This window comes from Limtongia smithiae (genome assembly GCF_038497785.1).
Source record: "Limtongia smithiae strain NRRL Y-17922 unplaced genomic scaffold V1518scaffold_3, whole genome shotgun sequence".
Lineage (NCBI taxonomy): Eukaryota > Fungi > Ascomycota > Lipomycetes > Lipomycetales > Lipomycetaceae > Limtongia > Limtongia smithiae.
The window spans coordinates 560,064-587,733 of NW_027117624.1; the positions used below are offsets into that span (position 1 = coordinate 560,064).

The following is a 27,670-nucleotide window of genomic DNA, read 5'->3' on the forward strand; positions in this document are numbered from 1 at the left end:
CGCGTTACGAACACGAGTGTGAGCTGCACGCGCTGCGGCATATTGTAGTGGGGGCCGTGGCCAAAGCGCATGTACGAAATTGCGCACGGTCGACAGCAGTACCATGTCCTTATCGGGCGGTGCGAAGCGCCCTCGCGCTCACAGCGCCTCATAGTCCGTCTACGTAGCATCCGGGCCGCTGACCGAACTCACGGCGGACGACAAAACATGCGACGGCGAGCTGGAGAGACAAACTACTCGACAGCCATGTACGCACGATATAGATCTCTTGCTATATCGCAATGTTCTTTGCGATGTGTGCAAATTTTGCAACTCATCCTATGCTAGCACTCATCACCTCACAGTCTAGTCCGTCCGGCAAAAGTCTATCCGTCACAAGCTCAACATTCCCTATCAGCATATCAAATAGCAAAGGAGTGTATTTTATCGTAATTATACATTAGATTCCATAAACTAATGATCACAGCTAGACCGTAAATGAGAGACAGATACAAATATCAAAGCGAAAATCCAAAAGACATGTGTGGCAACGCCCCAAGAAAGATATTAGTATTACAGGATGCATCAACAACCAGTTCACAATGTGCAAGAACAAAACGTGGTGTAATAATGGGTTAAAACTTGCACAACAACAAAAAAGAAACGACTCCGCTTGTAAATGCAATCTAATGTAGTACATGATTTTGCAACATTTGAAAGTACTTTTCTCGCATCATGACGAGCTGCTCGTGGGTTCCGGATTCCACCACGCGGTCGCGATCCATCACGTATACCCGACTCGCCATTTTCGCGACGCTTATTCGGTCTGTCACCGCGATCGTCGTGCGATTCTTCGACGCCGACTTCAGTGCAACCTGGGTCGCGTACAGTGCCTCGTTCTCCAGGCCGCCGGTTGGGTTGTCGAGCAGCAGAACTTGCGGATTGCGTACCAGCGCGCGCGCGATGGCAACACGCTGGATCTGACCCGCCGTGAACGGCAATCCCGGTTCATCACAAATAGTGTCGTATCCGTCCGGAAGCGACGTAATGAAATCATGCACCTGTGCAATGATGCATGCGCTGATGATCTCGTCCTCAGATACGTCCTCATCTAGCGCGCCTAATGCAATGTTGTATCTAATGCTGCCCTTGTATAAGACCTCGTCGCGTTTCACCATCGAAAAACGATCTCGGTACGATGCGAGGTCTAGCTCGCCGATGCTTCGTCCGTTGAATAAAATATCTCCGCCGCTCGGCTTGTTGAAGCCCTCGATCAGACCGATGATTGAGCTACCAGCCAACTCCTCAGCTCCAACAATGGCGATAAAGTCTCCATGCAAAGCTTCTAGACTCAGATCTCGTAGATTCGACATAACCGACTCCGTAGTATAAGAAAATCGCACATTTTTCAACTTGATATCCAACCGATACTCGTTGTATCCCAAGCAGTAACTGTTCTCCGAGAAATCGTCATCATCAGCAAAAGTGCTAACAGTCCGCGCAGCAGCAAGTGCGTTCATCATCTCCGGCGCGTACTTGAATACCTGCGCGGTTTTCTCGATGCCACGGACAGATAACAAATAGATCGTGAAGAAACGGAATAAGCTGTAGTTCCCTGCAACGACAAACTGTCCGCCGTACCAGAATCCGAGCCCCATGACAAATGGCTTTAGGCCGCAAGTCAAACCCTCAGCAACGGCATAACGTTTGGCCCATACACGCCGTCCGCGTCGGAATCGCGCAAGAACGGTGCTATACTCGACAACAAGGTCCTTAGCCATGGCCTGAAGCAACACAACCTTAAATCGCTTCATAACTGCACTAATGTAATCCAAAGACCATCGGTTTTCCTTTGCGAGATCTACTGTGAAGTTTGCCATGTAGTGATATCGCATATAGCCGACAAGAAATGCGGCAGGCGCAACGGAAAATAATGTAAACGCCATTTGATGACCGAGAAAGATCGCAAAACAAAAGCCGACACACAGCACGGTCATACATTCGATGGTGTGCCGAACAGCTGGACCACCCAAAGCAGCGATTTTGCGGCCATTAGTGACCACTGTATCAACCATCGCGTCAAGTTCTTCATCAGCAATCTGCGGGTGTTCGTAGTTGCTAGGCGACTGCAGGATATGCTCCAGTGACGCGACTTGAACAGCACGGGTAAACTGTCCAAAAAAGATTCCGATCAGCCGGCACGAGATTAGCTTGAACCCACCCAAAGCAACACCTAGCACTAAAATAGCTCCCGCGATCAGATAGCCAGCAATTTCGATTTTCTCAAATCCTTCCACACTATGTCCATACGCCTGAAAGACTTGTGCTAGAATGCCATGCATAAGAAAATATCCGATGTATATGAAGCCAGAAAGTCCGCCTGCGATAACACCAAGCCATAGATCGCGCCTCTTGAGGCGAACCACGTGAAATACGCTCACCAATGCATCCAAGCCGATCCAAGAGAGACACAACTCCCAGGACAGCTCGCGGATTTCAATGCAATCCTGCGGCGTCGACTGAATATCTGAACTAGCACCAGCGGCATCGCTCTGGCTCTCATGAGCCCGAGCTTTGGCAATCTCCGCGTCGCTCTGACTGCTATTTGCAGACTCCTCGGAAAGCCAAGATGCAAGACTCTCGAAACTATCGTTCCGCTGACATCTTAACCCATTCCTCCTGTGGCTGAAAAACTGATTCAATTGATCCTGGATATCCTCGCTCAAGTCGTTCATGACGACGTTGCCATTTTCGAGAATAGCAATGGTGTCGCACTTGGCTGCAGAAGCCGCACTATGGGGAATGAACTAGTGGAATGTGAGTAACAAATCACTAGATACAACGAGGTTGACATACTATTGTAGTTCGGCCCTTTGATGCCCGCTTGAACGCCTTTTCTAATTGTCGCTGCTCTTCCGGATCCTTGACGAGGGTATCATCCCACAGGAGTATACGTGGATCAGCCACAATTGAACGAGCGAGCGCAATTCTCAATCGCTGTCCGTCCGTCAACGTCATTCCAGTCGCGCCTATAGGAGTCGCGAGACCCTTAGGTAGCCCGCAGATGAAATCCCAAACACCGGCCTGCATGCATGCGTCAACAACCATTGCCAGCTTCACCTCGACATGGATCGACTGAAACTCAGTCCCGATAAGTCCACTCGAAACATTGTACCAAATGGTATCTGAAAAGATTGGCAGATCTGAAGAAATGTATGCGATGCTTCGGAGTAAAAATGCAGTGTCCATGTCGCGGATATCTTCGCCATCAATAAAAATAGATCCAGCAGTGGGTTGGTAGAACTTCTGGAGAACGCTCAAAACTGTGCTCTTGCCAGCACCTGGCGGACCGACTAACGCCACGGACTGTCCCGGAGTAAGATGCAGGCTAAAATTTTGCAACACATTTGCACGGACGTTATGCGGATAGGAGAAGTGAACAGAGCGGAATTCCACATCGCCTCGAATATAATCAACGACACGCCCCGGTTCTGATGCATTCTTCACGCTGGCTTTCTGACTTCGGATTGTCGATAACAAGTTGGCTAGGCTTGGCATGCTGGCGCTGATCTTGGCGGCGTTGATCTGAGTCAACTCGAAAGCCCACGCGCACTGCAGCAAGCTGAACAGTACCTGAGTCTTGGTTAGATACGACAATGGTCACAAGAGAAATACAAACATACCATCATCATTGTGGAATATGAGATCTCTCCGCTCTTGTATAGTCGAATGCCGAAGACTATCACCAGTCCGTCGAAACAGAAGAACAGCAAGCACAGTGCACCAGTGACCAAGCCGTCAGTGGTCCCAGCCTTCGCAGCCATGAGCTCAGGTTCAAGCAACGAGTTATTATATAAGTTCAATATCCGCTGCATTATGCCGTATGCATGGATGCTCCGGATGCTGGTGGTCACGGTCTTGAGCAGAGATCGCTCCAAAAAATCGTCGCGCGATTTGCTTGAATACTTGTTGATGATTCCAAAACCGATGTTTCCAATGAGTATGGCGAAGATCATGCCAGCTATGGCGATGGCAGAAAGCATATAAGACTGCCAAAATGCGAATGCGAGGCAGAGCGCGATCGTAGATAATGAGCTAATCACACCGCCGAGATGAGGCAGAGCAGACTCAAGTTTATTGAAGTCTGCTTCGATAAAGTGCACCAGTCGGTTTGCATGTGCGTTGTCCACATAGGGAAGATCTTGAAGTAATAAGGACTTGAAGAAGGACTGCCGCATGCGCAGGATGAACGCTGCAGTCCGATCGATGAATATGTAGGATCTCCAAAATCCGACAAAAATCCCTGACAACGAAACTAGTGCCAAATAAAATGCGTATCGCATGATATGTCTAATGAACGGCATGTGGTCGCAAATCTCGGCAGCGGAGTCGTGCTGTGTGGTCGCGTTCCGCACGTTTCCATAGCAACCGCCGCCGTTCAGGAAGCCAACGTCGAGGTAGGACTCTGGCCAGTGAGCCCATCTTGAAGGGGGGACACGATTACGATTCGCGGGAGGGTGTGTCTCGACGTCGACAAAAGCTTGGAGTGCGTGGCCGAAAAGGTAGAGTGAGGTTGGGACAATGGCGCTCTCGATCAGGGCCGCAAAGACACCAAAGGACAACAACAGATAATCGTCGACGCGGGAGTACTTCAGAAGCTGAATGAGACGTGGCGGAACGTTCGACTCTATTGAGCGCTTCGTGCTGGATGCTAGGTCTGCGATGGTGGTCTGTGGCGAGATAGCGGAGTAGCTGCGTACGGAACACAATAGGGAATCTTCGGCGCTGTGCGACGACGACGGCGAGAGCAGAGAGGTGGTTTCGCCGTCTCTAGCGGCAGAACCGCTGCCACTGCTATTGCCTTGCGAACTTTCGGGCATTATGCGGTCTGTGGTGGTTGCGCGAATAGTGGAGGTTGGTGGAGCAGCCCGGGGGGGCGGTTAGCGCAGACCACAACAACAGAAACAGGCCGTCGAGCGAAACGGTCGCGAGCCGTGCGGCTGTCGGTGTCGATGCTGAGTCTGGTGCGTAGACGAGCAAATACAAAAAGTGCTGAGGAGAGAAGCCAAGCAAGAACCAGGACTTGAGAGCAGGGCCTGCGAACAGGGATTCTTCAGGAGAAGTGTGGACAGCCCAGACGATTCGGCGAAACGATGCATACCAAAACAAACGCACGCACATGTAAAGTTTAATGTCCGAGTCCTATCGAAGTCCCAAACAGATCGACCCCACCCCCCGCACGCCCCTTACCGCGGGAAATTTTGGGTCAGCGAGGAGTCTGCTCAGACACTCCTACTCTTGCGCTTATGAACCCTTTCGTGAAGCGTAATCACGTCCCACGATCGTCCTGATCCCTCGGACCGGGGGTCGCGTGGACAGGCGGAGATGGCCCAAAAGGGGAAGGCGCAGGGGAAGGGCAGCGCGCACGGGCCCTTTGGCAGCGCCACTTCCGCATTAGGCAGTTCGTCCCCGCTGCTGCTTGCTCAGCGGCGCAGCCAAGTCTGGCTCGCTTGTCGCCGCGCATGCCACGACGCGAGTCCGAACCCGACGCGGGGCTCGGACTCGTGCTCGGGTTTCCACCCACATAGGGGACACGACTACGAAAGCACGAGCCCCTCGCAGCGCACACCTTGACAGCGCTGCTGCAGATGTACACGGCTTGTGCACGATGCTGCGGCGATCGTCGATGCGAGCAAGGATGATGATATACAGATCCTCCAGTCAACAGGCTCTCCAATGCAGGCAGCCATGCAGTCAAGGACTCAAGAGCGATGGCGAGATCAGAGGAGTCCGACGGTGACATCGTTGGCGCCGTCCCACAAGTCGCCAGTCACGCTTGGATCAGCCGATGACTGCACTTCTCGACGTCAACAGGTCATACCACTGCACTACATCGTCGCTGGCTGCCGTCGCTGGTTGGTTTTGGCATTGCACATCGTTGAGACCCGTGTTCCGCTGCAACTGCCAACATAGAGCAGTTCTTGTACTACACCGCCAGCAGCAAGCAGTGAAGCAGTTTAGAGAGGGCGGGAGAATAACGCGAGAGAAGGCCCCGCGCCGCAGTCGTGACTATCACATGATGATGTTCTGTAGTGGGGTCCAGAGTACGGGACCACGTGTTATAGTGCTCCGCGTCCCCGCTGCACGTGGACCCCAGAACAGCCGCTGTGGCGACCGCCAACTGGTTAGTGGTCATGCGCAAACTGCTCTTCGTACCATCCAAATAGCCAGGAAGGCACTCCTCCTCGGCCGCGGTTGGCTCCTTTCTTTCGTTGTCTTTTTCGTTCGCACCGCGTTTCCTTGCAGCCGCGATGTTTTCACCGGCTCAGCCACGCGGCCTCCCTGCCGTCATTCCCATCGACCCACCGCCATCGAAGCGTGAGAAGGTAGCAAAGTACCTGACGCAGAAGAAGGACCAATTCGATCAGTACCAGCAGCTGCTCAACCGCCAGCGCCAGCAGCTACTCTCACAGCGTCAGGGTGGTACTGACTCTCGCAGTTTTGGTGGTGTTCCCAACAACAACAACAGCAGCCCTCAGAAGTTTTACCGCCTGCTCTCCTCGACCTCCTTCACATCCTTCGCGCGTGCCGCCCAGCAACAGCAAGATCAACTGCAGAAGCAAACCTCGATAAGCTCACAGACCTCCGGTACTGCTACGGCTTCCACTGCATCAGAGTCAGCGACTTTGCTCGAGGACAGAAATGGCGAAAAACTTGTGATGTTCCCCTCCTACGCAAGACGGCTCGACAACGGCTTCGTCGAAATCGATATCCGCGGTTGGATTTACGCCCCAGGTCTGCCAAATCGAAAAAACAGGCTTTTTGCTGGCTTCGTCCGTCAAGTAGCTGGTATCCCAGCGCCTGAAAACGCTGGTAGCACGGCAAAGCCGGACGCTGGTGCGGACTTGTCGTCAGCTAGTAGCACTCTGCGACCGACCTCCCCACGTGGATCGGCTATTAACCTCCCAAAAAATAACTCGTCCATCAGCGTCAGCTCTATTCTCACTCGGCAGGCCTCACCGTCCCCATCTAGGAGAGGCTCCGGCGTTGGGTTCAATCCGGTTCGATTTCAGTCCGATCAATCCGTGCTAGGAACTTCCCCCGCCGTCAACATTCCTCGCAGCTCGAGATCCGAAATCAGCCGAACTACAAGCAATGATCGCGCATTCTCCCCGAGCTCGCCGGTGTATGGCCTTTCCGGCTCGCCCCGTCGCGATACCTACTCACCCGCGCGTCTTCCCGCTGGTACAGTCAGCAACCGCAACTTCCAGCCGACATTTGGAAACGAACGCCAGCCATTACTGTCCTCGCGAGGAGGAAATTCCAACTATCTCATTAACCTCGACTCTGATACTGAATCCGACTACTTTTCCGAGACAGATGATGAGGAGGTTGTTGAGAACCACCACAAGACAGTTGTTGCACCCAGACTTTCGCCAGTTACCTCTTCCACAATCCATAACAACTTGAAGCCGGTCAACAGTGGCAATGATATTAGACGACAGCAGTCTTTCTACGCGAATCAAGTCAACGGGTCGACTCTTTCCATCTCCGGCCACAACAGTGAAGTCGTGTCTGCCAATGCTGTCAACGCTCCATTGTCATCGTCCCCTGTCACTACGCAAAACTACTTCCCTAACTATGACCGTCGTGGTTCGTTTTTGAATCTTAGTAGGACGCTCTCATTCAGCGGCAACATCCCCCCCTCGTCCCCTTCCGTGGCCGCTCAGAATGTGCCACCTCCGTTACCACCGCGTCCAAAGCTCATTTCGTTCCGCTCATCCTACAACCCCGAGAGCACCATGCAGGAGCGTATCGCGCCATTTATGGCCCGTGCGATATCTCGCGAGGACGTCACGATTCACGTTGGATCTACTGAGACTGAGGAGTACAGTACCTACAGCGTGACTACAACCGACAGTGGACATTTCGGTGTTCGTCTAAGATTGACGTACGAGCCGGCGATTTCCTGTGTTGAATGTGGAAACGATTTGATTACAGTTGAGGAAGTCAAGGTCATTGAGTCCTTTGGTGTTAGTTTGATCAGTGATATCGACGATACTGTCAAGCACACCGGCATTACCGGCGCAAAGTCTGGCATATTCAAGAATGTATTTGTTAAGGACTACGCGGAACTGGAAATCAAGGGCGTCGCGGACTGGTACCAGGATCTCACCAAGATGGGTGTTCCGATCCACTATGTATCCAACTCGCCTTGGCAGCTGTATCCTTCGATCTCCAAGTTCCTGCGACGTGCCGGTCTGCCAACCGGTTCGATGCACCTGAAGCACTACAACGGCTTCTTGTACGGTCTGCTTGAGCCGGCAGTGGAGCGGAAACGGTTCAATCTCGAGTCGATTTTGACCGACTTTCCGCACCGCAAATTCATTTTGGTAGGCGACTCTGGCGAGATGGATCTCGAAGCCTACGTGAATCTCGCGTGCGCATTCCCGGAGCAAATCCTCGCAATCTACATCCGCGATGTGACGACAACGTGCTCGGACGACGACGACTTCTGCACGATGTCGCAGTTCAACGGCTTCTTCACGAGTTCCGTCCCACGACCGGATGAGATCGACGACTTGCTCGTAGACGACTCGGGCTGGTGCTGTGCGCCGTCAACAGATCCTGACCGTTATTACAACCGCCCGCACTCGCCGCCGCCGATCCATCCCAAGCCCGCAAACCTGCGTGGCCGCAAGATCACCACAGAGCCCCACGCGATCGAGACCAACTGGTCATCCTCGCCGAGCGTGACAAACATCATCGCGCCTGCGGACACCGTCATGAAGCAGGAAAAATCAAATTTGCTGGAACCACCGAAGCTCTCGCCGAAGCCGCAAGGTTTCAAGTCCCAGACTATCGCCGCGCCGACGCCGCAGTACCCATCCGTGGTGTCGCCAAGTAATCGACCACAAGGTCGTCCTAGCGGTGCGATGTTTGATTTGTTATCCTCATCAGCTGGCTCGACTGCCTCACCGCTCGCGGAGCGACTTGCAGCGTTCTCGTCGACTTTCGAGAGCGCATCACCGGAGTCACCAGAGACGACTGGATTCCTTACTGCGCGGTTCCAACAGCAGCAGCAACAGCTCCAATTCGGTCCGTCGCGGATTGGGCACAGCGGCAGCGGCAGCGCGTCGTCGCTTGCGCCATCGCTCGTAGCGAAGAAGTCTGCGGCCACCGTTGTTCCAAATTATAGCAGCATCGCCACCTCCTCCGCACCCCCTCCCCTCGCTCCGCGTCCCATTCTCGCCACGGCGGAGAAGAAGCCCCCGCTTCCACCGCGCCCGCCAAAGCCACTGTTCAACCCGAATGGCACCTTACGCTCCTCGAATGGCCAACATGCCACCGACATCGCTTCGTTTGCGTACCGCGCCTGCATTGGCCCGTTTGGTAGCCGCGGCGGAAATGACGATAGCTTGCCTGTCGACAAGAAGCTTGCGATGTGGAAGAAGCGCGTCGCGCGCGCTCGTATGATGCTGCCGAACGGGATTCGGTTGCGCATGTGGCGCATTGGCGAGGACGTCAAGGACGAGTGCGAAGGCATCGTGCAGGCCTACCTTGAACAGTTGCACGAGGAGTTGGGTGAACACTAGTTTTGCGTATGCGTTCGTGTATCTGTTATCTTTTTTCAAATGGTATAGCATTTTTGCATTATTATTGTGTTTATTATGTTTCTCCGTGTTTCAATGTTCCTTCACATCGTTCGGCATTACGGTTGGTAGTTGAGTCGTGGCTGAGGTGGTATAATAAGTAGAGCTCTATGTTTGAGACCTGAGTCATCTTTGTATTATAGCGTGAATTTTGGACCTTTTTCCTATCTCATTAGAACTTGTCAGAGTCACTCGAACCTCAGGAATCCGCAATGGAGGGCTGCAACAGTTTTTCAACAGTCGTCATCAAGTGTCTGCGATTCAGTTTTAGACGACATAAGTAACTGGCACAAATTCATGGCTTCATTTTACAGTCGAAGCGGGCTGGCCAGCGCTGCTGCAGTTCAGCGGTGTGAAAATCACGATCGGTAGTACCTTCGGAAGTTATCCAGGGGGACACAATTCACTCTACTCTGCTGCGCTCCTAGTTTACCGCAGTGGCTCAACCACAGTCTAATCTATAATAACTAATGACGAAGTGCCGAAGAAAGCACGATACAATCAGTAGCGAGCCAACACGCATGTGCCTGCAGAAGCGCCATGGCATGTCATGCTATTGGAAGCTCACATTCCACGTGCGCCATGCCGTCTCCACGCCACTTGTTGACCTCAATGTTCATTCCGAACACATTTCAATATTACATAGCAGAGAAGTCAGTTACAAACACTAACGGAGATAGATAAAATTCATTGAAAACACAAAGAGACGTTCAAACAACCCAACACGAATTTCCAGGCGACCACTTATAGATTAACCATTTACTTTAACAATACAAAACACGGTCAATGACTAGACATGTAACATCGACCAGATGTCACTTTCACGAGCTCACTGCAATACCGTTAATTACACTCAACAAAAGAGAACCGCATGCACATACCATAGGGATGTCGCCCGCATCAATCGTGGTCGCAACTGGCGCTGCGGCAGCAGTTGGCTTGCTCGTGCCGGCCTGGACGAAATAATCCGTCATCTCGGCGTCAAGCTGTTCGACTGTCTTCTTTGGTCGTCGGGCCGAGCCCGATTTGCCACCACGGCCGCCGCGAGTGGCGGTACCACGGCCACGAGCGGCCGTCACTTTTCTGGCAGCAGGCTGGCTCCCCGTCTCGGGCTTCACCATGATTCTGTCAGCGAGTGTTTTTCTGTTCGGGTCAACCACCAGCTCGACCTACACACATGTTAGCATCCACCAGCCAAGAGTAAAACAAACAGCAGACGTAGCATACATGCATGATCTTCTTTCCGTTGTCAATAGGTGTTCCATTGAACCGTTTCCACGCTCGCTGCGCATCTCCGGCCTTCTGGAAAACCATCGTCACAACTCCCGTCGACTGGCCCTTGGAGTTATAGTTAAGCGTGCACTTTTTGATAGCACCGATCTCAAGCGCGAAGTAGTCCTAGTAATGAAGAATGAATAAACTGCAAGCTATCTCATACCAAGACGGCCACCGGAACGGAATAGGTTATTCGAACAAAGTCAAGTCAATGGCGAGAGGAGGAAGAAGGAAGGGGAGACAAGGCGAGGGAAGGCAGGATGGCCAACTTCGAATCCGGATCAACTATCAGGCGATTGCACGCCCAAGTACGCCGATCCATAATCGAAGTGTCCAAACACCGGAACGAAAGCCGAGGAAAAGCACAAAACAAACACCGGGCAAACAGGAACTCCAATAAGCAATTAAACGCCAAGAATGTACAATATACGTCAGAACTCGCCGCTCGCACAAATGATCTCATCAGTCAAACTCGTGTCAGCCTCTAGCCCTTCATGCCACATAATGCGCAATAGTCTGCCGCATCTATAGAGCACACGAATCGTGCTCATCAACACTAAGTTGTTTGGCTTTGGCATATCGCGCGACTGCGCTCATGCTGCGCTTCTGCGTCTTTCCTTCGCTGTGTCACCAGCAAATATCAAGGTCATTGCATGCCACCACGACATGCTAGGAACAATGATTCGTGAGAGCCAATAATTCGTGAGACCCAAGACGAGACCAACAGCCCTTAACGGCGAGCGACGAGTTCCACACCTGCGGTCCTCGGAAGTACATATTGGTAACAGCGACCTCTTCCAACAAGGATATTCGCCGAGAAGACTAGTAACAAAGGCAACGACAAAAGCATAAACGGAGACGCTGGTGAAGCACAAAAGCAAATGTGCAAGAGATAAATCTCAACCGCACTTCTTCACACCATGAATGTGTATATCGGAGTATGCCGGCATAATTCGAGGACCGCCACACAGATCGCTCGGCGCAGCAGTGAATCACTTGAATCCGCTAAACTCATGCGGTCCAACGTAGATTCGACTCTACTGAGAAGTGGACTTGAAAGTGCTTCCGTTTCCACGTTCCGGGGTGTCCGTTGATAAGAATCAACATACCTTGATAGCTGACTCTTGAACATCCAAAGGCTGTACCCACTGTTAGTCTAAATCGCGCAGAATGTAAAAGAACTATCACGTACCAGATTAGAAATGATAATCTTATCATTTGCATCAAGTTTGATACCCGACGAAGCTGCGGGCTGTGTTGCTCTGGGAACTGCACGGGTTTGAGGAGCCGGCCGACTGGTGGGCTTGCGGATACCGCCGCCAGCGTTGGCACGACCAGCGCGGGGAGCGCCGCCTCGGCCTCCCTTACGTCGGCCAGCCGGGTTCTGTGCGATGATCTCATCAAGAGACTTGTCCAAATTGGTAGCCATTGCGATAGTTGATAATCAGGAAATTTGGTGGACGGTACGTTAGGTGGCGCAGCGGTTGTTATGGTGCGCGTACGGTGAGAGCGGGGCGGTAGTGTAGACTAGATGATCTTACGCAAATGCGAGGAATAAAATCCAATAAGTGAAGATGCTGCAAGAGATTCGAAAATCAGAATGTGAGTCGACAATAAAGGTTGTTCGTTGTGCGAGATGCAGGAAAGGAAAGAGGGGGTTCTAGTGATCATAGAAGAAAAGCGGAAAGAGTGTCTAAAATGGCTGGGCCGCTGATAAACCCCTACCCTACCTCACTGTCACGTGCTGCGATGTCGCTCCCACGCATCTTCAGCCAACCCAGCCATGTCCTGTCCGTGTGTATGTCTCGATATGCCCCCCTTCTATTAGTTATGATGACAAGTTATAATCGCCAAGACGCCAATACAGCACTCCCCCTTCTAATCCAATAACTCTTCTTCATGAAAGATAAAAGCATAGCAACAAGCTAAGAACATCAGCAAAACGCACAGATGGGCTGTCTTACTAGAATTTTTCCGTGGTTCCTAATCGTAACAAGACGTACATGTAGACTGGAACAATGACGTTGTCGTTCATGCCGCTAGTCGCCTCGAGAATCGCCGTACACGTCGCGGCGAGAAGTGTCCATGAAGTACTGAGATCTGTTCCAAGAATATGATCATAGCCGGGTAAGAGATGTCTAGTGATCTGGAGTCCTGTGAACGCAGCAAGAATAAATCCTGCAGTACCTTCAAGTGTCTTTTTCGAGTCAAACCACCTGTGTCTGCCATACCTGCGACCAATTATCGAAGCACACGCGTCGCCAAAGCCGAGACATATGATTCCAGCTGGCGAGTATGACCAGAAAATGGGCAGCGAGATGCCCAACAGCAGGAAGATGTGTGACACGATAATGGGTCCGCAAGTGTCTCGCTCATCGGTGTACCGTGTAAGGGCTGTATGTATAGACATACCCAGCGGCGGAATAGTCGTTGCTCTGACAAATTCGGACAGCAAGAAGAGCGTGAGAGCGATAGACATAGAAATCGCCACAAATCCAGCATCTTGGCCAACACCTCCAATCAAAAACATGCCCACAACCATTCCATGCCAGACTTTCCGCCGTATATCCAAAGTCCAGCCGGCAGAAAGTCGTTGTATTCGAGGTATGCATATCGACAGCCAGGTTGCCCAATATAACAGAAGTCCAAGTCGTTTCTTTGATGGCTCGGTTAAAAATAAATAATTCGCCATGTAAATAAATGGATCCTGACCAAGGCTACGTTGCAAACTCCAGCGCACAAATACTAGTATGTTGAAGACAAAGATGGCATATATCCCGAGAGCGTACTGCATCTTCAACTTGTCTGAGTTCGCCGGTCGCTTATGCCGTGGGCGACGCGTCAGCTCTATTATCTTAAGCACCAATGGTCGCGAGGGCCATAAACTAAAAAAGGATCCAAGCATAAATGCGCGAAGAAACACCATGTCAAAATTCTGTGCATTCAGGAACAGATTCGTCAGTAGTGCTCCTGCAAGAGCTGTTTCTGTCTGCGACAGCGAGGTTGTGGTTAATGCTCCAACTATTTCTGTGGTTGATGTGTATACATAGTACACAGCTGGCGTGGTCGGAGATAGGCAAATGACGATGTTTGCGAGAATTGAGGATGGTAGAGGTAGTGACGCAACGGAGATTAACAAGTTCAAGCACAAGTACTGAGGATAGTCTGCCAACGTCAATGCCGTAGGAAATATGTAAATGTATAAAACTGACGGCATACTCCATTCACTCTGTTTCCAAAACAGCGTCGCCGAGAGTACACCCGTACAGAGCGCAATGAACTTGAAGTTCTCCTCGACCACGGCGAAACTGTGTCGCACGGACAAAACCAATAACCCAACGATCAAAAATGACTCGACGCACTTTTTCCGAAATCCAAGATTATATCCGTCCTTGATACCGTCCACTAAAAAGTTCATCTTTTTCGGCGCCGCCCGGCGCTTCAGACGCGAGCGGCGTCGACGCGTTCGTCGTACGGCCGACTCTGTATCCGTGGACTCACTGGTCACAGTCCGCGATAGTTCCCCACTGCTAGCACTTCCAGAGGTATGCGGCGGTACGTCGTTAACGTCTGGTACTCTGGTTGTTTGTTTCGAAATGCTCTTATCGACGCGGGACCGCGGCGTCTTGAGAGGTACGACCTTCGGCGAACTAGTGACTTCCCATTGCTTCGCCTGACCTGTGAGATCTGCTGACACGATGTATGCGGAGGACAGCAACGACATGTTCCACCGTGACGACGAAACAAGACAAGAAGAGTCTACAAGCTCGATGCTGATCCCGGAGCAAGCGCAAGAACCGGTTGAGAACAGACGCGTCGTGACCGCTTGTTTTGGCGAGAGATGGGCAGCTGAGCCGCAGAGGCTCGCACGTGGCTTCTTCACCAATTCTCATGAGCTCACGTTGCCGCGACTAAAATAGCTCGCAGGACGGGCCAGGCTCTCGTCCGTGCTCTCGCTGCGGCGGAGGGAAATCCTGCTAGGAAGAAAGACTCTTATATTACTCAGAGCAAATCATCCAAGATGTTCATATACACGCAGAATCAAATGCAGCAGCTTAAAATATCCAATATCCAGCCCAACAACTCCAGTCGGATTCTACCATGCTCTCTCGCCCTGAACAATACGAGCAGGTTGCTCACGTTCATGTTCGTACTCAATTTCAACTCGTGGACCACCTATATGATAATGTTAGCATCTGTTCGGCATTCAATACCAATTGTAGTGACAACTCACGTTTCCGCGGTGCAGGAGCTTTTCCTGACCGTTTGCGCTTAGGCACGGACTTCTGTAGCGAGCTGTCATCGGCATCGCTAACTTCCTCGTCTTCCTCGTCGTCTTCATCAATGTCGTCGGAGTCGCTGAGCTCCGCGTCTGGGCCTAGGTCGGCTCCTAACCAGTCTTCGATATCATCTAGTTCCTCGAGTTCAGAGTCGTCGTCATCTTCGACGAATTCAACCTCTTCTTCATTCTCTTCGACCTCGTCTTCCTCCTCGTCCATTTCTTCGTCGCTCTCATTCTCGCCCACGTTGGCCTCACCGTCCTTCCGCATGTTGGTCATAATTGCTTGCCACACCTTCTCGTCCACGTTCAGCGGCTTGTCGCCATACGCTCCGCTCTTTAGTCGTTCAAGAAGTTCCTTCTCAATCGCCTTCTCGACCTTGGCAGCCGCCAACGCCTTCCTCTCCCTCGCGCCCTCACGTCTTGCAACCTTTGACTTGACACCAACAACTCTTCGCTCTTCGTCACGACCCTTGAGTGCAAGTTTCCGCGCCGTAATAGCAACCTGCGTCAAACGCGTAAGTCGCTGTTTGCACTTGTGCAGTAGAAAGTTCGGCCAGTATTGCAAGCGCTCTTCAATTTGCTCAAGTGCTCTGGAGTACTGCTGCGACAGCTTTATCCGCTCCCATAACTTCAGCGGTGTATGTGCTCGTTCGATTGTTTTCATGTAGAGATACAACTTGCCGTTGACTGAGCGCACAGTGGCGTACCGAGAGTTCGCAAGCGGGCAGGACTGCCGCGAGCAGAAGCCGGTCACCTGTAGTCTGCGTTAGTAATTCCTCCGTTGGGACATGTATACCACATCACGTACATTGTATTCATTGCGGCAAAAAGTCTGGTCTTTCAAAGTCCTGCAGTTCACGATATTGTCAGTGTTTGCATAGGATTAGCCATTCCCACGAGCTCGCATACTTGACTTTGTAGGAGCAAAAGTCCTGGTTAATGATTTGCCACACGATCTAAAACACGATGTTAATTCATTTTTCTCGCAAAAACGGTTCACGTATCTCTCCAGCCACTCACCTCGTCTGACATGGTGCTCGTTGCTGATATATGGTTGACGCACTAAGTGGTGCCCTGACTTTCTAGCTGTGGTCTCGAGAAAAATTTATGGTGAACTCCCAACGCCAGCGCGCCGCACTGAAAAAATTCAGTCACGCCCCTGTCACTCCACGCACGACTGACCCCAACGTACAATCATGGTCGAGCGGGAGGAGAAGAAAGGCAAGAGGCGGCGGAAAACGTCGGCAGTCCAGACGGTTCTGGAAGATCTCCCTGTACTCGCGACACCGACGCCGAACACCCCACTTGGCAAGCCACCGCTCTCGCAGTCGTTCTACACCGCCCAGGCATCGCTTTATGTCTCTGTCGCACCAATGTACGCGATGGCGCCTTTACAAGGTATTCGGGTTCAGCATTTGGACTCTCTTTCCATGACCTATTTTCCTGCTGTCTCGGGAGTCGTCCTTGCGTGCACAGATGTGCAGATTGATCAAGACGAGGGCATCAGAGTTATGGGCGAGTCGCCATTCGGATTCACATGGGCCACAGCAGATTTTCTCGTGTGGCGCCCGAAGCGTGGAGATATACTAGACGGGCGCATCAGCATAGAGACGCGAAGCCATATTGGCTTATTAGTTTTTGACGTGTTCAACGCGAGCATCAAGCGGGACAGAATCCCCTCGAAATGGCGGTTTGTGGATGCCGAGCAGACAGCAGACTCCGAAGTCGCGACGCCGGAACTAGAAGAAGATGAGGGAGAAGACTGCATAGATGATATGCCGCTGGCAATTAAAAGTCTCGGCTACTGGCTCGATGAGAGCGGGAAAAAACTTGACTCGAAGCTTGTCTTTGTGGCCGAAAGCGTTGAAATCACGGGAAATGTCATTTCGATTGAAGCAAGTCTCCTGAAGCTCGGCGATGTGAATGATCTTACCGCGCCAGGGGGGTCAAATTAGGCTCGACATTAGATATTTGTACATTATTCTTAGCAATTTGTTTGGTCAATGCATTTGGGAATCTTATATTAGAGGCTGCAGAAGGTCAGTAGCAGGACTGGCTCACCACTAGTCAAAAGCCTATGATACTATGAACAATTCATTGAGACGACAGTTACAAATACAAGATGCTTTTGAACACCATATACCCAAGCAGATGTGCTCTAGTTGCTGTCGAAGTACTGGAGGAGGTAGTCACGCTCGACAGACGCCTCACCCCAGTCCTTGACGACAACAGAAGAGCAGCCGACGACCTTGCGCGCATTGCCCTCACGGTCGAGAGCGCAGAGACCAGCCCACTCGCCAAGCTTCTTGGAGTCGGAGACCTTGATCAAAGGGATCTTGGGGTCGGACTCGGCGCAGAGAGCCTCGATAAGCTTCTTGTATGACTCCTCGTCGCAAGAATCGCAAAGGACGCAAAGGTGGGCCTCACGACTATAACTAATTAGTACACCGCTTGTTATATGCCAGAATCCTTTGAGGTACCATACCGAGAGAGAGCCTTGGACGCCTCACGAAGACCACGGGCAAGACCGTCATGAATGAGAGCCTTGCGAAGAACACCCTTGAGAGCCTCTTCGACAGTTAGACCGCCAGCGGGCGCAGCACCGGCTTCAACCTCGATCTCCTCGGCGGGAACAATGTCCTCAACGTCAGACTGCACAACCAGTTAGCCTCCAAATCTTGTGCAAACAAAGTCGAGGCAAACAGGATAGGTACCATTTTAACAAATAAGTAAGGAAAGGGAGTAGTTAATGCAAAGAGAGGACTTCGTCGACAGAGAGGTTCACTGCTCAGTCCTTGCTAGGTGGAAAGCCGACAAGCTGGGATCCAATCTTGATAGATTTAGATCGTGCGGCGCGTGAACAAGAGTGGAGTGTGACTGCGTTTTTCACGTGATATGCCGTGCGGCTGAGTAGCCCTAGCTTGAAGAGCCCTAGCAGATTAAGGTGTCAAGCACAAGTGCCGTTGTTGTGGTAACCGACGCGTCAATATTCGACTGCTCGCATTCGAGAGCGACCCGGCGACAGAGATCAAGAGAGTAGCCCAAGTCGAAAACAATTCAAGAAGGGGGCAGACTAACGAGGGCAAAGCGCATTTCTTGGTATCTTTGAAGCACACGGTATAGAGCATGGCGCCTACAACACAGCCTAGTGTGTCGACCACCGCGCTCCTCACAGAGCACTTAGAATACCCCCCAATCGCGCTCCTAGACGATATCATCAACGCTGTCAATAATGTACTGTACAAGTGCACTGCCGCAATTGAAGCATTTCTACGATCTACACCACCATGCGCCAACATTCCGGACGACGAGATTGAGCTCGGCACAGCAAAGCTGGAGACACTGCTAGAGAATGCCATAGACCGCAATTTCGATAGGTACGAGAGCTGAGGTTGGACATAAATAACAAGTGCTGATTAAAGTGTGCAGATTTGAGTTATATGTTCTGAGAAATGTTCTAGCTGTTCCAGATGATGTTGTGGACGGGTGGATGCGACTCGCTCATCATAAGGTACTATCACCTTTACTTCGAGTAGAAGCAAACAAGAAAACTAACTTTTTTAGGGAATTGACTTCTCCACTAGGCATGATCAACTCGAGTTACGGCTGCTAAATCTGCGAAAAGTTCTGCAAGCGTCATATCATGTCAACGAAAAACTGCGGCTACAGATCAGACGAAATAAGGAGATCTTGAATACACTCCGAGTATACAACTCTGCACTCTCGTTTTTGCAAAATACGAGCGGCGTTGCACCACTGGACGAGACTGTGCGGTTTCTGGTGTCACAGCAGGACGAGATTCAGAGCCGGACTAGGAAGTTGCGGCAATTGGAAGCATCGTCGAGCATTGGCGCGAACAGTATAGGAGGCATTATAACTTCGGAGGCAGAGACTATTCCAGAACGGGATTTGTACATCGAGAAGATGACGGCCATGATCGTCGGAACTACACGCGGAACGGAACCCGAGTTACCGACGTTGTGATAGTTGAATTGGATTCGCACAAATGGGGTGACCGTGGTTTGGAGCTGCATGTATGATAAGGTAGTTGATGATGGATAGGTGTGGTTCACGGAGTTTGTGGAGAGCTTAACAGGAATAATCAATTGCAAGACACCAGCAATATTGAGTAGTAGATAGTGCATACTGTCAGTTGGTTTGGCCCTATCTGAAGTTCACGACAGTACAGGTAATGCAACAATACACCCGGGGATCTCAGTTAAAACAGACTGTATTGAAGGACTGTTGTATGTAATATGTACACCAAATAGCATGCATGGCCAGCGCTTAGTTTGTATGCTGTGGAGAGCGTCGATATATCGAAAACTGGTGAAGGTGAAGCTGTGACGTAGACGATTACTTGACCCAGATGCTCTCACCACGCTTCTTGCCCTCAAAATCGATCTTACCCTACATTGATGTTAGTTATCCACGAGATAACTGCTCAGACAGTGAGTTGCAGGACGTACGTCGTACTTGTAGGCAGTGTAGAGCAGAGCACCAGGGATAGCGATGAGAAAAATGAAACCGTAACGCGCATTCTTGGGGGTCCAACGGAAATTGGCCTCGTAGTTCTCGCGCATGTCTAAATGCAGACAAGATGGTTAGCAGATGCCCGTAATACAACAGCAACCCGCCGCCAACGCATGCAACAAGATAATGATCAGACTTACTAAAATGCCGGTCAATCGCCGGATCCCGGATGAGGGCTGTACAGGCGCAAAGCGGAGAGGTTAGCAGTGCTAGATAAGCAGCGCGTGCGATTGGCCAGTCAAGGCAGCCAGAGCAACCAGGCGTAGCTGCCTCGCCAAGGGAGCGTGCAGATATCCTGATAGTAACGTACTGGAAGGGCCATGATGTCCTCCGGCCATTATGACAACTTGTGAGATGTGTATCGGGCGGGAGAGGAGTAGGGAATGGTGCGCGGAGCAGGACAGGACGCTGGACGCGGCCGCGATTTTCAACAGAGCCGAGCTCGCTGTTCGCTCTGGTAAATTTCACGTGACCGATCGAGACAGTGCGCACAGCACGCGACGATTATGCCGTGGCGCGGGGAGGCGAAGCTTACAGCACAAATGCAGAATCAGCGTGGCTTCAGGGACGAGACGCACGTGCTGTGGTTTGGGGCGGTGGACGCGATGCTTCTCGCGAGCCCAGCCTAATTACTGCGAAGCGAACCTGAGTTGACGCAGGCTTTCGCAGCGAGCCGCCAAGCGGACTGCTTCTAGCAGCGCCGTCTGCCACGTGCATTTTGTGCTGCGTTGTCGTCACTGCTGTGGGGCTGTGTTCCGCGCTTCTGGGCGGGATGAACCAGAAGCGGCAGCACAGTCCCAGGCCCCCCGAGGAAAGAGGGCGTCTCTGTCTACAGCGGTCGACGACATTGGGGTGGGTTCCATGATGCGCTTCGTAGTAGCCTCTCCAGCTGACGGCGGCGGCGGAGGCGGCGGCTGGCTGTCATGCCGACAGAGACTGGTGGCAGACATCAAGGCGGTCAGCACATGTGGCATGTGGCGATAGTCGCGGCGTGTCGTTCGTTGCCGCTAGCGAAGAAGCGCACACGCGCGGTGGGCCGGAGTTTAAACTGGCCTCGGGGATGCAGATATGGCGCTGACCTGAACTGCACATCCAGCGCCAGTTCCTCCCTCTTCCACCCTAAATTCCCCATCTCGCCCGCCACCCATTACTCAATCCCTCTAGCCATGACCATCTCCGAGGCCGCCGATCGCGCCGTCGACTCTCCCCGCGTGTGGACTACGCTCCTCACGAACACCAAGTATCTTCCGGGCCTCCTCGCGCTCGAGTACTCGCTCCGCAAGGCCGGCACGAAGTACCCTTTCCTCGTGCTCTATACCGCCACACTCGAGCCCGAGGGCCACGCCGCGCTCGACGCGCGCGGCATTGCGAAGAAGGAGATCCCCTACCTTCTGCCAAAGGTCCACAAAGACTACGGCGTTGAAGTCCGCTTCTACGACTGCTGGTCCAAGCTGCAGCCGTTCAACCTCACCGAGTTCGAGCGTGTTGTCCAGCTTGATTCCGACATGCTCGTCATGCAGAATATGGACGAGCTCATGGAAATGGAGCTCAACGATAGCGACAGGATATTTGCGGCCTCGCACGCTTGCACCTGCAATCCCTTCCAGAAGCCCCATTACCCTAAGGACTGGTGCGTAATTCTTCTGCTTTCGCACATAACCTCAGCATCATAATACTAACATCCAGACAGGATCCCGGAGAATTGCTCCTTCACCCACCAGCACTCCGACCCCGAACTCGCGCAGGAAGTCGGTGCTCCCACCAGCACTGGCCTCGCCATCTGCAACGGCGGTCTCCAGGTCGTCAATCCCTCTAAGGAGTCCTATGATAAGATCGTCGGCGCCATGAGCGAGCCTGACATGACGAGCAACTATGAGTTCGCCGACCAGTCCCTGCTCTCTGACGTCTTCAAGAACGCCTGGGTCCCGCTGTCCTACCGGTACAACGCGCTCAAGACTCTGCGCGACATCCACAAACCTATCTGGCGGGACGACGAGGTCAAGAACGTCCATTACATCCTCAATCCTAAGCCTTGGCAAGAGCGGGATCCCAATAATGAGCTTTTTGAGTGGTGGTGGCGTGTCAACGATGAGCGACATGAGGTCGAGAAGAAGGCCGGCACCTATGACGGCTTCTAGTTGTGCTTCACAACTGTTCATGTACTGTTTGCTGTTTGTTTAGCTCTCTGCAACAATAATGGTGTATATATAGTAGTTATCTCAGTTTAGATTGGCTTGGTAATGTATATAGCAAGGCATAGCTTCAAAGTATCGCCACCACAAATTACTTGAGCGTAGCGAAATCTATTTTCAAAATACTGTAAACGCAACCTGCGTACTATCCCGGCCCAAGCTATCCATCATGTTCCGATGGTGTGTGAATGCAAAATAAAGCACAGAACTGGTAAACGAAATACACAACCTCCGTCGCCACCGGTGCACACTTCCTGCATTTACCGGCTTCTGTACCACAACCGCGTGATCTTCTGCAGCCGCATCTTCTTCTGCAGCTGCAGAACGCCATACATAAGTGCTTCACTCGTCGGCGGGCATCCAGGAACGTACACGTCCACCGGCACGATGCGGTCGCAGCCGCGCACAACCGAGTACGAGTAGTGGTAGTAGCCGCCGCCGTTTGCGCAAGAACCCATGGAGATGACCCATCGGGGCTCGGGCATCTGGTCGTAGACCTGTCGCAAGGCCGGTGCCATCTGTATGTGGTGTTAGACACGGGCATACGTAATATGCTTAGCGGGGTCATTGTTGCAGCTTACCTTGTTTGTGAGAGTTCCGGCGACAATCATGATGTCGGACTGTCGGGGAGAAGCACGGAAAATGATACCTACACGATCCTGATCGTAGCGAGGTCCAGACAAGTGCATCATCTCCACTACCGGTCCAGAAGCGTTAACACTCTGTATCGCCGGTCTACACTTCGCCCGCATTAAAATCACATACCGGCACAGCACGCTAGACCGAAGGTCATTGGCCAGAACGATCCCTGTCGCGCCCAGTTCGCAATGGCGTCAAACGTTGTCATGGCGTAATCGATTACATTCGTCGGCTTCCGCTCCGACGGCAGCGGGTAGTCGACCGGCAATGACGAGCCAGTGGCCGGGACGACCGCCTTGTCCGCAAGCACTGGCGCTGTAGTTGAGAGCTGACGCAATGCGACGATGCGAGGCGTCAACAACGTTGACGGTCGCAGCATGCTTGCTGCCAGGGTGGTGGAGGGCCGGAGAACCATTTTTCTGTGTCGTGTGTCGTTTGGGATATGCAGTCGTCGGCGTGAGCTTGCGGAGATGTGTTCCAGGCTATGCTGCTTATTTATAACACGCCGTGCAGAAATTGCTAGGATCAGTGGAATGGAAGTCGAGCCAGCTGTCGTGGATATGTCTGATGTTGCGGTTGTGGTGTTGGCCCTGCCCGCTGAATTCTGGCGACTTTGGGCCTTTCGCGGCTCGGAGACGCGCTCTCTGGATTCGTCGCATTCGCTTCTCTCTGATTGGCCAGGCTCCAGCAGCGCCTTCAGCCCCGTTCTCTCTTACATATATACCCCTGAGTCTGGGGATTGTACTGTACATATTAGATCGCCATCTAAACTACTTCTTCGTCTTCAGCTCGCCCGTCACAAAACGTAAATAATACGGTACCTGTAGCCCGCTCTTCAAAAAGAATAGCTTCAAGTTCCGCGCCTTGTCCTTCAACTGCACCTGAGTCCTGTCCTTCAACACCTCCGAAATCCTGCCGCCTGGCCCGTACATCTCCAATATTTGACTCCATCGTGGTCCCTTTACTTCCTCTAATCCCTTCATCAACGCCGCCTCTTCTTCCTTGCTCCATGGACGTCGCCGCCCCCCGCTACCGCCGCCTACCGAAGCAGCGGCACGGCCGCGTCCAGTTTTCGTGAGCTCGGCATTGGACACGTCGTAGTCTCCCACGTTCGCATCATCTGCCTCTGCCTCGGCGTCCCCGCTGGCGTGGCCATGTGAAGTAGATGCCTCATGTCCAGCACCCACCGGCGTCGCGGAAACAAGAGTTCCCTCAATCGCAAACTCAGGCACCTCTGATGAGTCCGGAAACGGTTCCGTGCGCCGCTGCCTCTTCGCTGGAGGGTGATGTCTCTGCGCTCGTGAACCTGAATCTGTAGACGAGTCCAGGAGATTGTGATGTGTTTGCGGTACTGTACTGATCAGTGTCGGCAGGTTTTTTGCCACATACTCGCTCACGTCTTTCAGAAAGGAGTGCCAAAAGTATCTGTCTAGCAAATTCTCGTCCGGATCACATGTTTCAAGCTATTGCGCGTTAATATAGACGTAAAATGAACTCATCAAGTGAACTCACAGTATCCCGCCGGCCTTTGCAGCGCGTGATGAAATCAACCTCGCCAGGACTTAGAGATTTGGATCCTATCTTGCGCGAAAGAATATATTGATCTAAATCGTCTGGAAACAAATCGTCGAGAATCTCCGTCTTTGTACGTTCATTTTGCGACATCGCGGAAATAAATGAGTGTGTCTTAAGTTCAAGATATAACGCGCCCTGCGACTTCAACATGCGCGACCCTTCCGGCACGAAAGAGTCGAGGAAATACTCGTTAAGGTGGTAGAATCCAACTTCAGTCGATCCGAACACAGCCGACACGAACGTTGCGAGATTTGCCTTTCGAATAATGTTCTTGTGTCTTACAGAGACAACAGGTCCAAGAACGGATGAGTTCAAAAACCCGTCGTGACTATACAGCCGCTTTGTTTCTAAATTGCCCGCGCGTCAGCGCAGCCAAAAAATAAGTGGGTGAGAGCAAACTTACGATCAAATAACGACTTGAGCGTACGATAGGCCTGGCCTTGATCGCTTTCTGGCTGCGTGACGATGTTGAACGTCTCTTGATATGGACCGCGGCCGAGCGTTGTCAGGATTTGTGTAGACTGTGCGGTGTCAGTAGCGCAATTTGATCTCCATCACGATGATGGTACTCACCAAGTTGTCCAAGATTGGCATGCTCTGTAGACGCAACAACATGCTAGGCTCCTGTGCTGCTCCCAGCTCGTCCATAGTCATATAAGCGTCATGCTGCTGCATGTCCTCGTCCATCGCCATGCCGTCCACATTCTCAAGGCGATCTGCGATGAACCGCAGCTGCTCGGGATCATTCAGGTCAAATAAATTATGCTCGCCACCACTTTCCTCTTGTTCCTCATCTTCGGCGTCAGGTTGGGCGCAGTCCGCGTCGTCTTGAGGCTTGTCCTGGCCGGCGGCGGTATCTTCCTCAGAAACTTGCTCTGGCCCAGAACTTGCGACCGGAGGAAGACTTTCTTTGGCATTGTTGTTATTGTCAACTACAGGCTCGGGATCGGCGTCCTTGTCCTGATCTGCGCTGATGCTGGGAACAATGTCCTCGGTTGCTTCTGCGCTCCTCGCAAGAGGCTCACTCAGCTCACCAGTCTCATCCGTCTCCACCGAGCGCGCGGGGGGAATGACTGGCTCGAACTCAGTCGGCTCTGCAACTTCGTCAGCATTGCCGTGGTCTGCATGCAGTTAGAATGCCTGAACGCCGCGGAAGCACAGTCCATCCTGCGCGTGAATGACGCGGGGAGGTAGAGCACGTACCGCTCATGGCTAGTGGAGATGTAGGGTTGGCAGACCTAATGCTGAAGACCTAAGATGAGGGCTTCGCGGCATGAAGACCTAACTTGAAAGTTGCGATGAGGGCTTGAGCAAGGTGGAGGCAAGCCACGGAGTTGCGCAATTGTGCCATATTCATCCGTGCGCCCTACGATTGTGTAGTCCGTCAAGTCAGAGCACCATGAATCGCATTCGGCGACTTCCTCTGTTGCCGCAGAAAGAGTTTAATGGTATCTATTTTAATAGCAGATTATTCTGTAGCATAGCAGCAGGGCTGTGAGAGTCCCATATGCTAGACATTGGCGGGTGGCAATATTTGTGCGGCGATGTGCGATAAACTTACAGTTGGGCGTGTGTGCACGCCTCCGAGGTGGCCCTTGACTATCGCGGACCAGCGCATCCCCTCCACAGCACACGAGCTGCAGCATCGTACCACGTCGCAATCTGCTACCGCTTGACTTGAGCCTGCATTTTTGAAGGCGTCTAGAGCGGACCTTTTTGTTTGTCTACTGTGCAGTCATGGAGATTCTAAAGCGAGCCATCTACGGGCCGGATCCGGCAGAGCAGGTAACAGCCGCCGTGGAGTGAGTGTGCCTGCGCAATTGTCTAACAAACACTGCAGATGCAGAAATGCAACAGCCTGCTACGGAAAAACCAGCGCGAACTGGAGCGACAGGTCGGGAATCTCAAGAACCTCGAGATAAAGACAAAGTCGATGATCAAGATCGCCGCAAAGCGGGGCGACATGTCCTCGGCGCGGACGCTGGCGAAAGAGCTTTACAATATGAGGAAGCAGCAGAGCCGCATGATAACTTCAAAAGCGCAGTTGGCGTCGGTAGGGATGCAGATTAATGACGCATTCCGGGTACAGAAGATCCAAGGAAGCATGAAGTCCAGCACTGGCGTCATGAAGGACGTCAACACACTAATAAGATTGCCGGAGTTGTCTGGCACCATGCGAGAGCTGAGCCAAGAGCTCATGAAGGTTTGTGTAATTGAGAATATATGAGCGACACCAGCTAACATACTGCACAGGCCGGTATCATGGACGAAATGGTCGGCGACAGTCTTGATAGTCTAGACGAGGCTGACGATATTGAAGAGGCCGAGGCCGATAAAGAAGTTGACGCTATTTTATCAGAGATCACAGGTGGCAAGCTTGGACAGGCGGGACATGTTCCAGAGAACCTGCCGGAGGAAGAAGAGCCAGAAGAGGAAGAGGCGAATCTCGACGATATGAGAGAGAGGCTTCGGGCGCTGCAGAGTTGATTGTTTCTTGTTATTTGCATATGTTGGCACCGGAATAATATAATAATGGAGCAAATTGTTAAGATAGACTGAAGATGTGGGGTGTTTGTTGTCTGTTGATCCTCGTTTAGTCATTAGAAGACAACTGATGATATTAAATGCTTAGAGCGCGTATTATACAGTATACAAAATGCCACATCTTCATTGAATCACAAAGCGTCCTTATTTCTCCAAGAATTCCTCGATTTCCTCGTCACTCTCGCCGACGTACTCCATCTCCTGCTTCCGTTTGAAGGCCTTCTCGATTTCCTTAATCCGCTCTTTCTGTTTTCTTCGCGCATTGCGACCCCAGACCTCGTGGCGGACTTCTTCAACGTAGACCTCGTCAGGCTTTGGTGGTTCGAGCGCCTGCTTGGCCAGCTCCGCCTTTGCTTCCTCTCCCGCCTTTCTGTGTTGTCGTTTCTGGAGCTCGGCACCAATCTTGACGAGGTACGGCCGGAAGAGAATGTAGCCACAGACGATGATGAAGATAGGATACCAATCCTTGATTGTGTAGTCTTTCAGGTAATCAAATGCATGGATCGCCATTGGAAATCAGTACTGGCACGCGGTTCGTGTTGTTGGCTCTCGAAGATTCCTTTCCTGGTCACAGAAGGTGCATGCACGTGGGTGGGGATATGCGTGCGAGAAGGAACCCGCTGGCTCGGAGACTCACCAGATGTTTTATATGTCAAAGCGCGGAGTCGTTATAGTTCCGATTATCCGTCGCAGGTGTAGTTGAGTTGGCCCGGTGAGCGCGAAATACGAGCTCGCGCGGCACAACGAAATTTATGAGAGCCTCGCGCGTGGCGGCGAGGTTTTACCTAATCTGCACTGTTGTGGGGTCAATCGTTCTGGCATTGTCATGTGAGTAGAAATGCACAATGCTGGCGACATCGAACCCGGGACAGTGCCGGCACCAACGGCTCTCCACGTTTGCAGCGATTTTACGTACCCAGACGCGACCAGGCGTGAGCTTGGACGACGCGAGCGAGTTTCCTCGACGCGACTCTCCCAACAGCAGCGTCCACCTGACT

The 27,670-nt window shown here is 52.1% G+C and overlaps 14 protein-coding genes across 14 annotated transcripts; 5 read left to right on the forward strand and 9 right to left on the reverse strand.

Moving 5' to 3' along the window:
* Positions 1-401: 401 nt before the first annotated feature.
* Positions 402-5,179, reverse strand: V1518DRAFT_413511 (P-loop containing nucleoside triphosphate hydrolase protein). Its single transcript, XM_066903334.1, has 3 exons — positions 3,663-5,179; positions 2,836-3,612; positions 402-2,786 (listed from the first exon to the last, which is right to left on the reverse strand). Exons 1-3 carry the CDS (start codon positions 4,857-4,859, stop codon positions 666-668), a joined length of 4,095 nt encoding a protein of 1,364 aa, XP_066760705.1. The 5' UTR covers positions 4,860-5,179; the 3' UTR covers positions 402-665.
* Positions 5,180-6,290: 1,111 nt separating this feature from the next.
* Positions 6,291-9,575, forward strand: V1518DRAFT_437223 (uncharacterized protein; the record flags this gene model as incomplete). Its single annotated transcript, XM_066906319.1, has 1 exon — positions 6,291-9,575. One exon carries the CDS (start codon positions 6,291-6,293, stop codon positions 9,573-9,575), a length of 3,285 nt encoding a protein of 1,094 aa, XP_066760706.1.
* An 886-nt stretch (positions 9,576-10,461) lies between these two features.
* V1518DRAFT_426214 (uncharacterized protein) lies at positions 10,462-12,336 on the reverse strand (the record flags this gene model as incomplete). Its single annotated transcript, XM_066905970.1, has 5 exons — positions 10,462-10,464; positions 10,514-10,801; positions 10,860-11,030; positions 12,017-12,046; positions 12,100-12,336. The coding sequence occupies 5 exons, from the start codon at positions 12,334-12,336 to the stop codon at positions 10,462-10,464; spliced, it is 729 nt and encodes a 242-aa protein (XP_066760707.1).
* Positions 12,337-12,576: 240 nt separating this feature from the next.
* On the reverse strand, positions 12,577-14,809 carry V1518DRAFT_413518 (uncharacterized protein). Its single transcript, XM_066903335.1, has one exon. The coding sequence runs from the start codon at positions 14,629-14,631 to the stop codon at positions 12,871-12,873; it is 1,761 nt and encodes a 586-aa protein (XP_066760708.1). The 5' UTR covers positions 14,632-14,809; the 3' UTR covers positions 12,577-12,870.
* A 76-nt stretch (positions 14,810-14,885) lies between these two features.
* Positions 14,886-16,349, reverse strand: V1518DRAFT_413526 (ribosomal L28e protein family-domain-containing protein). Its single transcript, XM_066903336.1, has 5 exons — positions 16,210-16,349; positions 16,099-16,145; positions 15,998-16,037; positions 15,142-15,943; positions 14,886-15,083 (listed from the first exon to the last, which is right to left on the reverse strand). The coding sequence occupies exons 1-5, from the start codon at positions 16,219-16,221 to the stop codon at positions 15,004-15,006; spliced, it is 981 nt and encodes a 326-aa protein (XP_066760709.1). The 5' UTR covers positions 16,222-16,349; the 3' UTR covers positions 14,886-15,003.
* On the forward strand, positions 16,344-17,229 carry V1518DRAFT_413527 (uncharacterized protein). The gene has a single exon (XM_066903337.1). The coding sequence runs from the start codon at positions 16,386-16,388 to the stop codon at positions 17,142-17,144; it is 759 nt and encodes a 252-aa protein (XP_066760710.1). The 5' UTR covers positions 16,344-16,385; the 3' UTR covers positions 17,145-17,229.
* Positions 17,230-17,347: 118 nt separating this feature from the next.
* V1518DRAFT_404485 (40S ribosomal protein eS12) lies at positions 17,348-17,906 on the reverse strand (the record flags this gene model as incomplete). The annotated part of the gene is made up of 3 exons (XM_066901892.1): positions 17,348-17,618; positions 17,675-17,841; positions 17,904-17,906. 3 exons carry the CDS (start codon positions 17,904-17,906, stop codon positions 17,348-17,350), a joined length of 441 nt encoding a protein of 146 aa, XP_066760711.1.
* A 264-nt stretch (positions 17,907-18,170) lies between these two features.
* Positions 18,171-19,474, forward strand: V1518DRAFT_413533 (Mis12 protein-domain-containing protein). The gene is made up of 3 exons (XM_066903338.1): positions 18,171-18,566; positions 18,619-18,700; positions 18,754-19,474. The coding sequence occupies exons 1-3, from the start codon at positions 18,316-18,318 to the stop codon at positions 19,171-19,173; spliced, it is 753 nt and encodes a 250-aa protein (XP_066760712.1). The 5' UTR covers positions 18,171-18,315; the 3' UTR covers positions 19,174-19,474.
* A 71-nt stretch (positions 19,475-19,545) lies between these two features.
* On the reverse strand, positions 19,546-20,060 carry V1518DRAFT_426220 (uncharacterized protein; the record flags this gene model as incomplete). Its single annotated transcript, XM_066905971.1, has 4 exons — positions 19,546-19,599; positions 19,659-19,774; positions 19,863-19,898; positions 20,033-20,060. The coding sequence occupies 4 exons, from the start codon at positions 20,058-20,060 to the stop codon at positions 19,546-19,548; spliced, it is 234 nt and encodes a 77-aa protein (XP_066760713.1).
* Positions 20,061-20,758: 698 nt separating this feature from the next.
* Positions 20,759-22,004, forward strand: V1518DRAFT_454800 (nucleotide-diphospho-sugar transferase). Its single transcript, XM_066906543.1, has 2 exons — positions 20,759-21,352; positions 21,413-22,004. Exons 1-2 carry the CDS (start codon positions 20,889-20,891, stop codon positions 21,858-21,860), a joined length of 912 nt encoding a protein of 303 aa, XP_066760714.1. The 5' UTR covers positions 20,759-20,888; the 3' UTR covers positions 21,861-22,004.
* Positions 21,929-23,219, reverse strand: V1518DRAFT_413543 (uncharacterized protein). Its single transcript, XM_066903339.1, has 3 exons — positions 22,680-23,219; positions 22,496-22,611; positions 21,929-22,432 (listed from the first exon to the last, which is right to left on the reverse strand). Exons 1-3 carry the CDS (start codon positions 22,966-22,968, stop codon positions 22,175-22,177), a joined length of 663 nt encoding a protein of 220 aa, XP_066760715.1. The 5' UTR covers positions 22,969-23,219; the 3' UTR covers positions 21,929-22,174.
* A 12-nt stretch (positions 23,220-23,231) lies between these two features.
* On the reverse strand, positions 23,232-25,507 carry V1518DRAFT_413546 (telomere repeat binding factor-domain-containing protein). The gene is made up of 5 exons (XM_066903340.1): positions 25,332-25,507; positions 24,702-25,249; positions 24,532-24,649; positions 24,066-24,475; positions 23,232-24,016 (listed from the first exon to the last, which is right to left on the reverse strand). Exons 1-5 carry the CDS (start codon positions 25,336-25,338, stop codon positions 23,324-23,326), a joined length of 1,776 nt encoding a protein of 591 aa, XP_066760716.1. The 5' UTR covers positions 25,339-25,507; the 3' UTR covers positions 23,232-23,323.
* Positions 25,508-25,720: 213 nt separating this feature from the next.
* Positions 25,721-26,802, forward strand: V1518DRAFT_413549 (Snf7-domain-containing protein). The gene is made up of 3 exons (XM_066903341.1): positions 25,721-25,913; positions 25,969-26,331; positions 26,382-26,802. Exons 1-3 carry the CDS (start codon positions 25,866-25,868, stop codon positions 26,613-26,615), a joined length of 645 nt encoding a protein of 214 aa, XP_066760717.1. The 5' UTR covers positions 25,721-25,865; the 3' UTR covers positions 26,616-26,802.
* V1518DRAFT_413550 (uncharacterized protein) lies at positions 26,492-27,584 on the reverse strand. The gene has a single exon (XM_066903342.1). It carries the CDS (start codon positions 27,180-27,182, stop codon positions 26,817-26,819), a length of 366 nt encoding a protein of 121 aa, XP_066760718.1. The 5' UTR covers positions 27,183-27,584; the 3' UTR covers positions 26,492-26,816.
* Positions 27,585-27,670: the final 86 nt, after the last annotated feature.